This window comes from Ranitomeya imitator, chromosome 3 (assembly GCF_032444005.1).
Source record: "Ranitomeya imitator isolate aRanImi1 chromosome 3, aRanImi1.pri, whole genome shotgun sequence".
Taxonomy (NCBI): Eukaryota; Metazoa; Chordata; class Amphibia; order Anura; family Dendrobatidae; genus Ranitomeya; species Ranitomeya imitator.
The window spans coordinates 478398509-478416202 of NC_091284.1; the positions used below are offsets into that span (position 1 = coordinate 478398509).

At 43.8% G+C, this 17694-nt stretch overlaps 2 protein-coding genes across 3 annotated transcripts in view; both read left to right on the plus strand.

The window, feature by feature from the left end:
• Positions 1-17694, plus strand: part of UPF3A (UPF3A regulator of nonsense mediated mRNA decay) — an 82130-nt gene that overhangs the window by 26921 nt on the left and 37515 nt on the right. For both annotated transcript variants that reach the window (XM_069757536.1, XM_069757537.1), the window contains exon 2: positions 1522-1628. In XM_069757536.1, coding sequence (XP_069613637.1) covers positions 1522-1628 — 107 coding nt within the window. The remainder of the gene's footprint in view (positions 1-1521; positions 1629-17694) is intronic.
• LOC138672163 (uncharacterized) lies at positions 5325-6474 on the plus strand. The gene is made up of 2 exons (XM_069760181.1): positions 5325-5358; positions 5621-6474. The coding sequence occupies exon 2, from the start codon at positions 5745-5747 to the stop codon at positions 6375-6377; it is 633 nt and encodes a 210-aa protein (XP_069616282.1). The 5' UTR covers positions 5325-5358; positions 5621-5744; the 3' UTR covers positions 6378-6474.

The following is a 17694-nucleotide window of genomic DNA, read 5'->3' on the forward strand; positions in this document are numbered from 1 at the left end:
GAAATCTCTTGTCAATTTTTCTTTTCCGTCCACATCTAGGAAGGTTAGCCACAGCGCCATGGGCTTTAAACTTCTTGATGACACTGCGCACGGTAGACACAGGAACATTCAGGTCTTTGGAGATGGACTTGTAGTCTTGAGATTGCTCATGCTTGCTCATGCTTCCTCACAATTTGGTTTCTCAAGTCCTCAGACAGTTCTTTGGTCTTCTTTATTTTCCCCATGCTCAATGTGGTACACACAAGGACACAGGACAGAGGTTGAGTCAACTTTAATCCATGTCAACTGGCTGCAAGTGTGATTTAGTTATTGCCAACACCTGTTAGGTGCCACAGGTAAGTTACAGGTGCTGTTAATTACACAAATTAGAGAAGCATCACATGATTTTTCGAACAGTGCCAATACTTTTGTCCACCCCCTTTTTTATGTTTGGTGTGGAATTATATCCAATTTGGCTTTAGGACAATTCTTTTTGTGTTTTTTTCATTTAAGACAAAGTAAATGAAGATAATAATACTAAAGAATTTGTGATTGCAATCATTTTCAGGAAGAAACTGAATATTATCGGACAGAATTGCAAGGGTGTCAATACTTTTGTCCACAACTGTATATGTGAACATCTATATGCACCTATTTGCTGTTTGTATTTTTTTCTTTTTGGTCCTTTATCATATACTGTTTATTCATCCTCAACTTTGTTGGGATTTATTTTTTTTATGGTGTGTGTGTAGCAAACAGTGTATAACATACGGGTGCCAAACCTTCCAGGCATATACCGATCTTCAATATAATAGCAAAAAAATGAAGGCAGCACACCATTAAGATAAAATGAAAAAATAGCATTACGGTTCTCCTGGAAAAAAGATTCTCAGTAGAACCAAAATGTCGCTGAGCCCCAGTGGGCTATTTAAACACTATTTTTTTAATTTTGTCAATGATGTGCTGACTTCATTTTTTTTCCTACTATATATTTTTACATTTATAGACACAGTAAAAGAGGCATATTCTCATCTGTGCTGTCCTGCAACTGGGGTCATGTCTGTCAGTGCAGTGCATGATGCTGACTACTTATGTCAGTCCCTCTATCTGAGGCACCATTTATGGCAGCTGCTTTGAAGTCTTTTACAGCTCCGTGATGCTTGGGCGATTTGCAATGACAGACACCGATCTGTTCAAGTAGCCAGCGTGAATCTGACTGTGCCTCAGATTGCAAGACTGCAAATACAAGAAAATAAATGATCCAGAACTTCTCAGGAGGTGATCAGACACCTTTGGCCCCTGGTGCAGGGAGATCATGTCTCCCTGCTCTACAGTGGAGCTCAACTACATCGGCTCGCTGTGCAAGCCGATATAGTTAACATTGGCAGTAGCTCAATATGTTTACGTGGTACATTGCTCCAAAACTTTTTTTCATCATGTTGAAAAGAGTTATCCAATTGCCAGCTATGGGTAACATTTCTGACCTTTACCCACGTTAGTTTTCTTACACATTTCCAGTTTACTGTTCCATGTCTCTTGCAGGTGGTTATACGTCGTCTTCCACCAAGCATTAGTAAAGAGCAACTCGAGGAACAACTGCATCCTTTACCAGCATACGATTATTTCGAGTTCTGCACAGCAGATCCCAGGTACAATTGTGTGGCAATGATAAGCGCTGCATATGTCTGCTTGAAATATATGGGGTTTCACCTGTAATTTCTTCATAGATAGAAACTACATTGGTGACCTGCGTTGATTTGTTATACATGTTTTGCCAAAACCTCACCCTACTGCTGCTCGTTTTGTACCCACTGTACATGTTCGACAGTGGCTCTCATGTAGCAAAGGAGTGCTCCACAGAGCGAGTTCTCCTGTGTATAATAGACTCAGGTGAGATGGCTGCTGCCTGAACTATTAGACAGCTATTTAAATTGCATAGGGGCTTTACTGAAACACTTGTTTGTCTGACATATATATATCCTCTTTCAGACGGCTTTATTTTCAGTCTTTGTATTGTCAGTGTGTGCAACAGACAGCACACTGACCCTATAGTGATCTAATGTCATGTCTAATAAATTAAAGATTACTACATCTACATTAAGACACTATCAGAACCATCATCAGGACATGAATACAGCACCAGAGCCAACACCAGTCCATGAATACATCACCAGAACCTCCATTGGTACTTAAGTACTGCACCTGTACCACTATCAGTACATGATTTTAGCTCAAAAACTGCTGTCAATACACACGTGGTCAAAATTGTTGGTACCCCTCGTTTAATGACAGAAATACCCACAATGGTCACAGAAATAACTTGAATCTGACAAAAGAAATAATAAATAAAAGATCTATGAAAATGAACAAATGAAAGTCAGACATTGCTTTTCAACCATGTTTCCACAGAATAAAAAAAAAAATAAAACTCATGAAATAGGCATGGACAGAAATGATGGTACCCCTAAAAATAATGTGACAAAGGAGACATGTTAAATCAAGGTGTGTCCACTAACTAGCAACACAGGTGTCTACAATCTTGGAATCAGTGAGTGGGCCTGTATATAGGGCTACAGATACTCACTGTGCTGTTTGGTGACATGGTGTGTATCACATTCAACATGGACCAGAGGAAGCGAAGGAAAGAGTTGTCAAAAGAGATTAGAAAGAAAATTATAGACAAACATGTTAAAGGTAAAAGTTATAAGACCATCTCCAAGCAGCTTGGTGTTCTTGTGACTACAGTTGCACATATTATTCAGTAATTTAAGATCCATGGGACTGTAGCCAACCTCCCTGGACGTGGCCGCAGGAGGAAAGTTGATGACAAATCAAAGAGACAGATAATACGAATGGTAACAAAAGAGCTAAGAAAAACTTCTAAACAGATTAATGGTGAACTTCAAGATCAAGGAACATCAGTGTCAGATTGCACCATCTGTCGTTGTATGAGCCAAAGTGGACTTCATGGGAGACGTCCAAGGAGGACACCGTTGTTGGAAAAAAATCATAAAAAGGCCAGACTGGAATTTGCCAAACTACATGTTGACAAGCCACAAAGCTTCTGGGAGAATGGACAGATGAGACAAAAATTGAACTTTTTGGCAAGGCACATCAGCTCTATGTTCACAGACGGAAAATGAAGCATGTCAAGAAAATAACACTGTCCCTACTGTGAAACATGGAGGAGGCTCTGTTATATTCTGGGACTACTTTGCAGCATCTGGCACAGGGAGTCTAGAATCTGTGCAGGGTACAATGAAATCTCAAAAATATCAAGGCATTCTAGAGAGAAATGTGCTGCCCATTGTCAGAAAGATTGGTCTCAGTCGCAGGTCATGGGTCTTGCAACAGGATAATGACCCAAAACACACAGCTATAACGCCCAAGAATGGCTAAGAGGAAAACATTGGACTATTCTGAAGTGGCCTTCTATGAGCTCTGACCTAAATCCTATTGAGCATCTTTGGAAAGAGCTGAAACATGCCATCTGGAAAAGGCAACCTTCAAACACGAGACAACTGGAGCAGTTTGCTCTTGAGGAGTGGGTCAAAATACCTGTCGAGAGGTGCAGAAGTCTCATTGCAAGTTACAGGAATTGTTTGATTGCAGTGATAGTCTCAAAAGGTTGTGAAACAAAATATTAAGTTAAGGGTACGATCATTTCTGTCCAGGCCTATTTCATGAGTTTTATTTTTTGGTTAATTCTGTGGAAGCATGGTTGAAAAGCAATTTCTGACTTTCATTTGTTCATTTTCATAGATTTTTTTTATTTATTATTACTTTTATCTGATTCAAGTTATTTCTGTGACCATTGTGGGTTTTTCATTAAACGAGGGGTAGCAACAATTTTGACCACATGACTACATGACTAGACCCACTATCATAGAAATATAGAACCAAGACTGCCAACATTGCAGGAAAACAGCACCAAAACCACGATCAGTACATGAATACATCACCGGATTCGTCCTCAGTACCTCACCAGAACCTGCATCAGTACATCAAAACAGAAGTTGTTAGGAGTTGTTATTGTTACCAGCAGCCATGATCAGACTGCAGACCCTTTCAGGAGCCACAGTACTGATTAGATGCAGACAGTAGCACTATTAAACATTAGCTTAGCTTAGAATATATCTTATATGGGGCTCTGGCTCAATCTGCTAGTGAGGCTAAAATCACCAATCACCAGACTGGTTTCTAAATTATGTGCGAACCTCCTCAAAAACCCAACTCAATTTAAACCCTTATATCTCTCCTCCTGGGAAGCGGAGTTAGGGATGGCACTATCCTCCCAAGAAACCCAACAGGTACTTGCCAACTCTCACGGGTTCTCCAGATGTATCTTATTACAAGAAAACGCGTTTAAAATTCTCTCTAGGTGGTACCGGACCCCAGAAAGGTTGTTTCATTTGGGATTAGCAGACTCCCCGCTGTGTTGGAGATGCTCTCGATCCGTGGGTTCCTTAGCACATATTTTCTGGTTTTGTCCGGAGTTAATGCAATTTTGGTCAGATATAAACAAATCTCTTCACAGTATGGGACTAATGGATCGAGACCTGGCTCCCCAGGATGTTTTGCTCTCCCTCCCTTCCTCTTTTAACCCAAGGAAACACGACTTATTACCCATTTTACTAGCAGCTGCAAAACATTTGATTTCAATGCACTGGAGGAAAGTAACCTCCCCATCGTTAAAAGAATGGACCCTTAGGCTGGAGTCACACTCAGCGTAAGACAATACGGAACGTATTCTACGTCCGTAATACGCGTGTAATACGCCAAAATGTCCCAGAAATCTATTTCCGTAGTTAATGCGTAGCCTAGGTGTGGTCGTGTATTATGCGCATGTGCTGTTGCGTGTGTAATCCGTATGGCGTATTTTTCACGCAGCATCACAAAATGGACATTTAACGGTTTTCTGGCCTGCAAATCATTTAAATCATCATTAACAACACTATTTAAGCCCTCTACAACAGGTGGAACCCTCCCATGTGCCCTATTTGTTCTGGAGCTTCTTTTGGCTGTGTTGCTTTCACCTTACAAACATGTATGACCATATGTATTTAAGCACAACTCAGCGGGTGTTACTTCACTGGGTGTTGTCACGTCGCTTTGGACAGCCATATCCGGTCAATGTTGATCCGCGAAGGAGGGGACGAAGATTGTGGGTGCATCCTCTATTGACCCAACGCCAGAGTAAAGGACATTTTCAGAGGCTATATTCAGCTTTGAGGTCACATCCTGCCAAGTTTTACCTGTATAGATGACCATCAGGACTTTTGATATGTTGTTGGAGATCTTACGTCCTGGGCTCACCTATCAGGACACAAGGATAAGAAAAGCCATCTCTGCTGAGGAGCGTCTGCTCCTAACCTTACGGTATGTATTCACCATTCTCACATACTGTATGTTGATGATATTTTTTTCTATGTGTTGGCTTCTAGTAGGTTTCTGTAAGTTTATGTTGACATTATGGCCCAAGCACATCAAAAAAACTGTGGTTAATGTTGTATGAAACTAACCATGGGAATTTGAAAATTTTATATTGGACATAAAGTCTTTGTAAATATACTATACACTTGTGCTTCTTCATGTTTTCTTTGTACTCATGTTTAAGTTTTTAGTTTTTTTTTTCTTTCAGCTTCCTGGCCACAGGCTTGTCCTATGCGGGACTACACTTGGAGTTCCTTATTGGGCGTTCTACAATTTCAGGCATTGTTCGTAAAACCTGTTTCCAAATATGGGAGAAGCTTCATGATGTGGTTATGCCTGAGCCCAAACAGGAGGATTGGCTAAAAATCGCCAGTGGATTCAAGGACACTTGTGACTTCCCTAACTGCATTGGAGCTGTGGATGGGAAACATATTAGGGTGCGTAAGCCGCCGAACTCTGGTTCCCAATTCTACAATTATAAGCAGTTTTTCTCTGTAGTTCTGTTAGCTGTTGCTGACAGTAACTACAGGTTTATAATTGTAGACATTGGGGCCTATGGGCGAACTGGAGACTGTAGGGTCTTCAATGCGTCCATAATGGGTCGGCGGCTACGTGATAACCAGCTAAACCTCCCACCACCACAACAACTCCCAGGATCCAATGCGGAAGCAGTGCCTTTTGTTTTGGTTGGAGATGAGGCTTTCCAACTTACGAGGCATGTCATGAGGCCTTATCCCAGGCGCAACCTGGACCACCGGCGGAGGGTCTTTAATCTGAGACTTTCCAGGGCGCGGAGACTGGTGGAATGTGCCTTTGGGATTCTTGTTGCAAAATGGCGTGTTCTTCAGTCTGCCATTCAGCTAGGTGAGGCTACAATCAATGAAGTTATCAAAGCCTGTGTTATTTACATAATTTTACACGCATACATGATTGTTCCTCACCCAATATTGATGTTAGCCTCATGAGCAATGTTATTCTGCCTACCCCATATGTCCCTCCTCCGCGTCGTCCCATTTCTGGCCTCAAAGTTCGGGATGTTTTCACCAATTATTTTATGAGTCCTCAAGGTGCTACTCCCTGGCAAGAATATGCAATTTAGTATGTTTAGTTTTCTATATTAAATCTTTTGGTTACCCTTTTCAAAAATCAGTCTTTTGTATTTCTAAAATTTTCATATGGGTATGATCCTATCATGTGTGTGTGATGAAATAATGAATTGTCCACAACCAGATGTTGCTTTTTTGCAAAAAACTTTAAACTTAAAACAATATTTGAGTGTTGGTTATTGTTTTGTCATAACCTTTTTTTTTTACAAATCTTTTCATTACCCTTTTTTTGGGGCCAATATAAGCATACTACATCAGCAGCATTACAAAGTGCTATGTCATTACAAACAACCTCAAGATTGTATAAAAAATAAAGATAAAAAGGAAAAAAAAAATAAAAAAAAACCAAATAAAACAAAAATAAAAAATCACAAGTCTTGGTAGGTAGGTGTTGGAGATGTGGATTGCTCTGGATCCTCATCAGGTGGCCTTGTAGGCCCAATTGTCCTGCACCCTGTGAGGATGTGGTAGTGGCTGGCGGCAAAATATGCCTGGGATGATGCTGGACAGTTGGCATATTTTGGAAAGGATTTCTAGGTAACCCCTGATGTTGCTGACCATATGGCCTGGAATCATACCCCAAACCAAAATGGCCATATTGTCCAAACCCAGGTTGGGACCAGCCTCCAGCACTGGGTGTGGACAAGTGGCCATATTGGGATGGTTGACGATATCCGGCCATATGGTACTGAGGTTGCCATGGTGGGTTGGTTGTGGGTTGTGGTTGAGGTGTTGGCTGACGTGGAGGGGGTGCTTCAGATCCCTCATGAGCATGCATGCCTTGTAATCTCTGAGGCCGCAGGATATTTTGAGGTGACATCTGCCACTGTTCAATAAATTCCATAAGTTGGTATGGGTTATTTGGGGGGGTGCATGCATCAATCAGGATCTGAATGCACCCTCTCACTCGAAGCCTCAACTCACGTTCTGTTGGCCTTAAGTACCGGGCAAGGCTCCTTGTAAAGCCCTCCTCCCCATCATCCTCACGAACCCTTGCCAGATAGTTCATCACACCAGCATCCACGTTTCTCCGGCTTTGGATAAGCTCTCTCCTGCGGCGAGCACGCTGTGAAAAGACTGCAGCCTGTGGTGAGCGCTCCAGGGCAACAGTAGGGCTGCTGCTGTTTCCAGGGTCATCCTGGCTAGGTGGTGGTGCTGCTGCTGCTGCTGCTGATGATGATGACAACTGTGGGGCCTCTTCCTGTTGTTCTGGCTCTGCTGGAGCTGGCTGGCCAGATGAGGAGGATCCTGGAGGGATGGAGCCGGAGGGAGCAGAAGATGGACCAGCCACCTCTTCGCCTTCACCCACTGGGTCTATGACCAATTCTGAGTCAGAGCCTGTCTCCCTGTCAGTGAGGTTGGACTGTGTTCTGTAAAGAAAAATGTTTTTGAGTACAAATGTTTATGTTTTATTAATTTAAAAAAGGGGTTGTGATGTTTGTACTTACGGCCTGAGGTCCATTCTGGGGTTCAAAAAAGTGAGCCTGTCAAAATATATATATTTTTTTTTCGTGGGTGGTGCGCCTGCCCCACTCCGCTCCCGCTGCTGCCTCTCCCTCCTATATTGGTCGCGGATGCTCCTCCATCGGGTTGTAACATCACCCACTGAAACAACAAATATTACACACATTGATTAGCCCATTATGCAGAGTGGCCTGACAAGGTTTAATTGCCTAAACCAATTTTATTTTAGCATAGGAATATGCATTTGTAGAAGACATTTATCAGTTAATTTGCAAACATAAGACAATTCTAAAGTAAGGCCACAAGGACACAGTCCGCTACCCTTTATCCCAGAAAAAACAATTACTTGCAAACAATGTTAGTAAGGGACATCTGTTAAAAACCTTATTGAAATCTGTTCATCATATACTACACCATGTACGTACTGGTGTGCTGTAAATTAATTTGGGTATTCATTAATAAAATCAATTTTAAAAAAACAAAGTACTAAGGTCCTGCTGTTTAACAAGAACATTAAATTTCAAACATGGGTGTACTTACTTATTTGCCGCTGTGCCGCACGTGGCTGCTGCTCATAATTTTGGAAGAGTGACCCACACACACTCCTCCATGCTGCCTCTTTTTGTGCCCTGTTGGCATAGTTGGGATCCCTCTGATCCCAGATAACAGGCCTTTCTTGCACCAAGATGATGAGGAGATCAACATTTATGATGTGTGCCATCTTGAAGATCTCACTCCGTGGAGGCGTGCAGCAGACTTCTGGGTTCACTGTCTGGCTTTTTCTGCTAATTAGCATGTCTCACCTGCCTGATTGAGCATTTGGACATTTCCGGACATCTGCCAGTGAGTAGCGTATTTCTCGCAAGTCACACGCATGGTCCGTATGCATTCCGCATTTTACGCTCCCCCATAGACTTTCATTGGCGTATTTTTTGCGCAATACGCTGACAATCGCAGCAAGCTGCGATTTGTTACGGCCGTAGAAAGCCGTATAAAATACGGATCCGTTATATACGGCTGATAGGAGCAGACCCATTGAGAATAATTGTGCCGTTTGTTTTGTGAGTTTTACGGATGTATTTTCGGCGCTCTTACGTACGTAAAACTCGCTAGTGTGACTCCAGCCTTAAGGTCCAAGACCTGTATTGCTTGGAGGAACTGTCTAGTTGAGAAACACGCACCCACAAGAGATTCTGTGCTTCTTGGCTCCCTTGGGTTGAATTTTTATACCCTACTTCTAGATCTGGATCAGGAAATCCCCCCTGAAGATTGTCTCTACTTGTTCCCTACCAGGAGTTCTTTCCATTCCCTCTAACTCAAATTTTCCAAGTAAGATACGACGACCGACCCCACCTTCACATTTATACCCAATTCTCGCCTATTCCAGTCACTTTTTATGCCATTCATTCCTCCTCAATCGTTAACAATATAACTCGCTGTATCATAGTCCTTCCTGTCACATCTTCTAGCCTTATAGTTTTCTTTATAGTTCATAATGGTATCTAAGGCTAGCCACTCTGGACCTGAAATATTGTTTTATGTTTTATGCTCAATTGTCTTATTTCCCTAATGAGTATATATTGAAAATATAGATTTCTTGATTATCTTAAGACTTGTTGTCCAAAAAAAATATATATCTGAGTTTGACATGTGAGCTAATGTTTATCATAACCTGTCTTCTTTTCTGTTTATTGAAAACTTAAATAAAGAATGTAAAAAAAAAGAAGATATCTTATTTGGGACCCGAAAACACCAGCATTAGCACAAAATACCTCTTACAAGTGTGCAGCTCAGGAGACAGGAGCACACTCAAAGTGGAGTATGAATGCAGTAGAAAGTCAAATGCTCCTGTCTCCTGAGCTGCACACTTTTGCTACTTTATACCACATTCATACTCCAATGTGTGTGCACTCCTGTCTCCTGAGCTGCACACCTTTTCCACTTTATACCACATCCATACTCCAATGTGTGTGCACTCCTGTCTCCTGAGCTGCACACTTTTGCTACTTTATACCACATCCATATTCCAATGTGTGTGCACTCCTGTCTCCTGAGCTGCACACTTTTGCTACTTTATACCACATCCATACTCCAATGTGTGTGCACTCCTGTCTCCTGAGCTGCACACTTTTGAGTGGTCGATGAGGATCTTAGAACCTGTGACCCTCACTGATCTGCTCAGAATTAAAAAGTCCATTTATACTGGCCTAACGGAATATTGGACTATCTAAACAGGCTGCCAATCACTTGATGCACAAGCAAAATGTTTGTCTAGTGAAATGACTTTTAAATATGTTCTCGGCAACCCATCATCTTGTGTAAACATGGGCTGCTGAGAAAAATGCTACTCGATGCCCACAAAAGAATCATGTTATCGTTCGATCTGTACACATGAAAATGTAGATGGCCTGTCTAAGAAGGCAATTAAATGACTGCTGATCGACTTCATATAGCAGATTGTTAGTCGTTTAAAGTTGTGATTGGTAAGTGTAAATGCATCCTTAGATCTAGGTACCTTATAGTTGACTCTGTTTGGAGTCATTCTCATCCATTTCTGCTTCCTCTGGTCTCCATGTCATGATGAATTTTCAAAGCCAAAGCTCAACCTCTGCTGATTTCCCTTTTCTCTGTTTTTCTCCAGCGCATCCCAATACATTGTCCTTACAAATAACAGCGCTCTCATGTAAAGTATTCTTTCTACACATTACCCCCTATATACTATAACTGTGACACTGAAACCCCTTGTGAACTATGACCACCACACCGTCCTCCTTATGAACTGCAGGCCTCACAATACCCTCCTTATGTACTATGACTGCACACTGTCCGCCCTTGTAAGCTACAGCCGCCACAGCACTCACCTTATGAACTGTAACCACCACACTGTCCTCCCCTTATGAATTATAGCCACCACTCCTTTCTCACTTATGAACTATGGACTCCACCATGTTAACTCACAATATCTCCTCTCTATACCAAGCTCCCTATACATACTGAGGCCTCTTTCACACTGCCCCCCCTCCATATAGAGCTCACTGTTCACACTATTTCCCACATACTGCCCCATCTCCATATTAAGTACTTTCTTCACACTGTCCCCCCCCCACGCTGCCCCTCTCCATACTGAGTAGTTTCTTCAAACTGTCTCCCCATTCTGCCCCCTTTCCATACTTATCCCACTTTTCACATTGCCCCCTCTCCATACTGAGCCCTCTTCACACTGTCCCTCCATGCTGCCCCTTTCCATACTGAGCCCCCTCTTTGCTCTGCTCTCCCGCACACTGCTTCCTCTCTATACTGAGCACCCTCTTCACATTAACTTGCCCTCATGCTGCTCCCTCTCCATAATGTGCCCTCACTCTCATTAATAGCCTTTTTGCCTTTCTATACTAAAAGCCCTTGTATGCTCGACTCTACAGAGCATTTAGCTTTTATCGGCGGCCGCTCCAGCATCTTCCCTCCTCTGCGGTTCTGTAGCAACGTCTGTAGCATGATGCGGTGACCTCATTGGGCTGCATTGATATCAGCCGCATGATTATGCCGATGCACGTCGGGACGGGGAGATGATCGGTGCTCTTCTGACGTCAGAAATGCCGATTCACATCTTCATTTGTATCTGGGTCTTTAAGCAGGGCTTCTGCATCACCCCTCGCCTCACAAAGACGCTGTTTTTTCTATTTCGTATAGTGGAGAGGAAGTGTTATAACATAACAAATATGCATATTTTTTAAGCTAGCATTGCCCCGCAACCTTCTGCCTTAGACACCAGCCCTCCAGTTCCTAGTGGCAAATACGACCCTGGGTTTATGTTTCTCAGTCTGAGCAAAGCATATAATCGGGGCAGAGACCCTGATTCCAGTGATGTATGCTGGGTCACGTACTGAGCTTCTTGCTCTAGTTTTGACAATTTCACAATTTTATCTTCTAGCCTCTCAATAGAGAGCTCTGCACTGTATTAGTCCTCTCAATGATGAGCTCTGGAATCACATCTCTGGCTGTTATGAAAGGCAATTCAGTATCACAATGGACATGGAGGTCAGAGCACATACAGTGATCTGACAATAAACCAAAATAATAGAACGAGCTCTGAGACGTGGGAACTCTGCAGACCGCAATCCCTAATCCTCTCCAAACAACACTAGAGGCAGCCGTGGATTGCGCCTAACTCTGCCTATGCAACTCGGCACAGCCTGAGAAACTAACTAGCCTGAAGATAGAAAATAAGCCTACCTTGCCTCAGAGAAGTACCCCAAAGGAAAAGGCAGCCCCCCACATATAATGACTGTGAGTTAAGATGAAAAGACAAACGTAGGGATGAAGTAGATTCAGCAAAGTGAGGCCCGACTTTCTTAACAGAGCGAGGATAGGAAAGATAACTTTGCGGTCTACACAAAACCCTAAAGAAAACCACGCAAAGGGGGCAAAAAGACCCTCCGTACCGAACTAACGGCACGGAGGTACACCCTTTGCGTCCCATAGCTTCCAGCAAAACAATTAGACAAGCTGGACAGAAAAAATAGCAAACAAATAGCAAAGAAGAACTTAGCTATGCAGAGCAGCAGGCCACAGGAATGATCCAGGGAAAAACAAGTCCAACACTGGAACATTGACAGGAAGCCAGGATCAAAGCATTAGGTGGAGTTAAGTAGAGAAGCACCTAACGACCTCACCAGATCACCTGAGGGAGGAAACTCAGAAGCCGCAGTACCACTTTCCTCCACAAACGGAAGCTCCCAGAGAGAATCAGCCGAAGTACCACTTGTGACCACAGGAGGGAGCTCTGCCACAGAATTCACAACAGTACCCCCCCCTTGAGGAGGGGTCACCGAACCCTCACCAGAGCCCCCAGGCCGACCAGGATGAGCCACATGAAAGGCACGTACAAGATCGGGAGCATGGACATCAGAGGCAAAAACCCAGGAATTATCTTCCTGAGCATAACCCTTCCATTTAACCAGATACTAGAGTTTCCGTCTTGAAACACGAGAATCCAAAATCTTCTCCACAATATACTCCAATTCCCCCTCCACCAAAACCGGGGCAGGAGGGTCAACAGATGGAACCATAGGTGCCACGTATCTCCGCAACAATGACCTATGGAATACGTTATGTATGGAAAAAGAATCTGGGAGGGTCAGACGAAAAGACACAGGATTAAGAACCTCAGAAATCCTATACGGACCAATGAAACGAGGTTTAAACTTAGGAGAGGAAACCTTCATAGGAATATAACGAGAAGATAACCAAACCAGATCCCCAACACGAAGTCGGGGACCCAACCGGCGTCTGCGATTAGCGAAACGTTGAGCCTTCTCCTGGGACAAGGTCAAATTGTCCACTACATGAGTCCAAATCTGCTGCAACCTGTCCACCACAGTATCCACACCAGGACAGTCCGAAGACTCAACCTGTCCTGAAGAGAAACGAGGATGGAACCCAGAATTGCAGAAAAATGGCGAAACCAAGGTAGCCGAGCTGGCCCGATTATTAAGGGCGAACTCAGCCAAAGGCAAAAAGGACATCCAGTCATCCTGATCGGCAGAAACAAAGCATCTCAGATATATTTCCAAGGTCTGATTGGTTCGTTCGGTCTGGCCATTAGTCTGAGGATGGAAAGCCGAGGAAAAAGACAAGTCAATGCCCATCCTACCACAAAAGGCTCGCCAAAACCTAGAAACAAACTGGGAACCTCTGTCAGAAACGATATTCTCCGGAATGCCATGTAAACGTACCACATGCTGGAAGAACAATGGCACCAAATCAGAGGAGGAAGGCAATTTAGACAAGGGTACCAGATGGACCATCTTAGAAAAGCGATCACAGACCACCCAAATGACTGACATCTTTTGAGAAACGGGAAGATCTGAAATAAAATCCATAGAGATATGTGTCCAAGGCCTCTTCGGGACCGGCAAGGGCTAAAGCAACCCACTGACACGAGAACAGCAGGGCTTAGCCCGAGCACAAATCCCACAGGACTGCACAAAAGCACGCACATCCCGCGACAGAGACGGCCACCAAAAGGATCTAGCCACTAACTCTCTGGTACCAAAGATTCCAGGATGACCAGCCAACACCGAACAATGAACCTCAGAGATAACTTTATTGGTCCACCTATCAGGGACAAACAGTCTCTCCGCTGGACAACGATCAGGTTTATTAGCCTGAAATTTTTGCAGCACCCGCCGCAAATCAGGGGAGATGGCAGACACAATTACTCCTTCCTTGAGGATACCCGCCGGCTCAGACAAACCCGGAGAGTCGGGCACAAAACTCCTAGACAGAGCATCCGCCTTCACATTTTTTGAGCCCGGAAGGTACGAAATCACAAAGTCAAAACGGGCAAAAAACAGCGACCAACGAGCCTGTCTAGGATTCAACCGCTTAGCAGACTCGAGATAAGTCAAGTTCTTATGATCAGTCAAAACCTCCACGCGATGCTTAGCTCCTTCAAGCCAATGACGCCACTCCTCGAATGCCCACTTCATGGCCAGCAACTCTCGGTTGCCCACATCATAATTTCGCTCAGCAGGCGAAAACTTCCTGGAAAAAAAAGCGCATGGTTTCATCACTGAGCAATCAGAACCTCTCTGCGACAAAACAGCCCCTGCTCCAATCTCAGAAGCATCAACCTCGACCTGGAACGGAAGAGAAACATCTGGTTGACACACAGGGGCAGAAGAAAAACGACGCTTCAACTCTTGAAAAGCTTCCACAGCAGCAGAAGACCAATTGACCACATCAGCACCCTTCTTGGTCAAATCGGTCAATGGTTTGGCAATACTAGAAAAATTGCAGATGAAGCGACGATAAAAATTAGCAAAGCCCAGGAACTTTTGCAGACTTTTCAGAGATGTCGGCTGAGTCCAATCATGGATGGCTTGGACCTTAACAGGATCCATCTCGATAGTAGAAGGGGAAAAGATGAACCCCAAAAATGAAACCTTCTGCACACCAAAGAGACACTTTGATCCCTTCACAAACAAAGAATTAGCACGCAGGACCTGAAAAACCGTTCTGACCTGCTTCACATGAGACTCCCAATCATCCGAGAAGATCAAAATGTCATCCAAGTACACAATCAGGAATTTATCCAGGTACTCTCGGAAGATGTCATGCATAAAGGACTGAAACACTGATGGAGCATTGGCAAGTCCGAATGGCATCACTAGATACTCAAAATGACCCTCGGGCGTATTAAATGCAGTTTTCCATTCATCGCCTCGCCTGATTCGCACCAGATTATACGCACCACGAAGATCTATCTTGGTAAACCAACTAGCCCCCTTAATCCGAGCAAACAAATCAGATAACAATGGCAAGGGGTACTGAAATTTAACCGTGATCTTATTTAGAAGGCGGTAATCTATACAAGGTCTCAGCGAACCATCCTTCTTGGCTACAAAAAAGAACCCTGCTCCTAATGGTGACGATGACGGGCGAATATGCCCCTTCTCCAGGGATTCCTTCACATAACTGTGCATAGCGGCGTGCTCAGGCACGGATAAATTAAACAGTCGACCTTTTGGGAATTTACTACCAGGAATCAAATTGATAGCACAATCACAATCCCTATGCGGAGGTAGGGTATCGGACTTGGGCTCATCAAATACATCCCGGTAATCAGACAAGAACTCTGGAACCTCAGAAGGGGTGGATGACGAAATTGACAGAAATGGAACATCACCATGTACCCCCTGACAACCCCAGCTGGACACCGACATGGATTTCCAATCTAATACTGGATTATGGGCTTGTAGCCATGGCAACCCCAACACGACCACATCATGCAGATTATGCAACACCAGAAAGCGAATAACCTCCTGATGTGCAGGAGCCATGCACATGGTCAGCTGGGTCCAGTATTGAGGCTTATTCTTGGCCAAAGGCGTGGCATCAATTCCTCTCAATGGAATAGGACACTGCAAGGGCTCCAAGAGAAACCCACAACGCTTAGCATACTCCAAGTCCATCAAATTCAGGGCAGCGCCTGAATCCACAAATGCCATGACAGAATACGATGACAAAGAGCAGATCAAGGTAACGGATAGAAGAAATTTTGACTGTACCGTACCAATGGTGGCAGACCTAGCGAACCGCTTAGTGCGCTTAGGACAATCAGAGATAGCATGAGTGGAATCACCACAGTAGAAACACAGCCCATTCAGACGTCTGTGTTCTTGCCGTTTAACTCTGGACAAAGTCCTATCGCACTGCATAGGCTCAGGTTTAAGCTCAGGTAATACCGCCAAATGGTGCACAGATTTACGCTCACGCAAGCGTCGACCGATCTGAATGGCCAAAGACATAGACTCATTCCAACCAGCAGGCATAGGAAATCCCACCATGACATCCTTAAGGGCTTCAGAGAGACCCTTTCTGAACATAGCTGCCAGCGCAGATTCGTTCCATTGAGTGAGCACTGACCACTTTCTAAATTTCTGACAATATACCTCTATCTCATCCTGACCCTGACAAAGAGCCAGCAAATTCCTTTCTGCCTGATCCACTGAATTAGGCTCATCGTACAGCAATCCGAGCGCCAGGAAAAACGCATCGATATTACTTAATGCAGATTCTCCTGGCGCAAGAGAAAATGCCCAGTCCTGAGGGTCGCCGCGCAAAAAAGAAATAATAATCAAAACCTGTTGAACTGGATCACCAGAGGAGCGAGGTTTCAAGGCCAGAAATAGCTTACAATTATTTTTGAAACTCAGAACCTTAGTTCTATCTCCCAAAAACAAATCAGGAATAGGAATTCTTGGTTCTAACATAGATTTCTGATCAATAGTGTCTTGAATCTTTTGTACTCTTGCCGAGAACTGATTCACAAATGAAGACAGACTTCTAATGTCCATCACTACACCTGTGTACTGAACCACCCAAATGTCTAGGGGAAAAAAAAGGCAAAACACAGTGCAAAGAAAAAAAAATGGTCTCAGAACTTCTTTTTTCCCTCTATTGAGAATCATTAGTACTTTGGCTTCCTGTACTGTTATGAAAGGCAATTCAGTATCACAATGGACATGGAGGTCAGAGCACATACAGTGATCTGACAATAAACCAAAATAATAGAACGAGCTCTGAGACGTGGGAACTCTGCAGACCGCAATCCCTAATCCTCTCCAAACAACACTAGAGGCAGCCGTGGATTGCGCCTAACTCTGCCTATGCAACTCGGCACAGCCTGAGAAACTAACTAGCCTGAAGATAGAAAATAAGCCTACCTTGCCTCAGAGAAGTACCCCAAAGGAAAAGGCAGCCCCCCACATATAATGACTGTGAGTTAAGATGAAAAGACAAACGTAGGGATGAAGTAGATTCAGCAAAGTGAGGCCCGACTTTCTTAACAGAGCGAGGATAGGAAAGATAACTTTGCGGTCTACACAAAACCCTAAAGAAAACCACGCAAAGGGGGCAAAAAGACCCTCCGTACCGAACTAACGGCACGGAGGTACACCCTTTGCGTCCCAGAGCTTCCAGCAAAACAATTAGACAAGCTGGACAGAAAAAATAGCAAACAAATAGCAAAGAAGAACTTAGCTATGCAGAGCAGCAGGCCACAGGAATGATCCAGGGAAAAGCAAGTCCAACACTGGAACATTGACAGGAAGCCAGGATCAAAGCATTAGGTGGAGTTAAGTAGAGAAGCACCTAACGACCTCACCAGATCACCTGAGGGAGGAAACTCAGAAGCCGCAGTACCACTTTC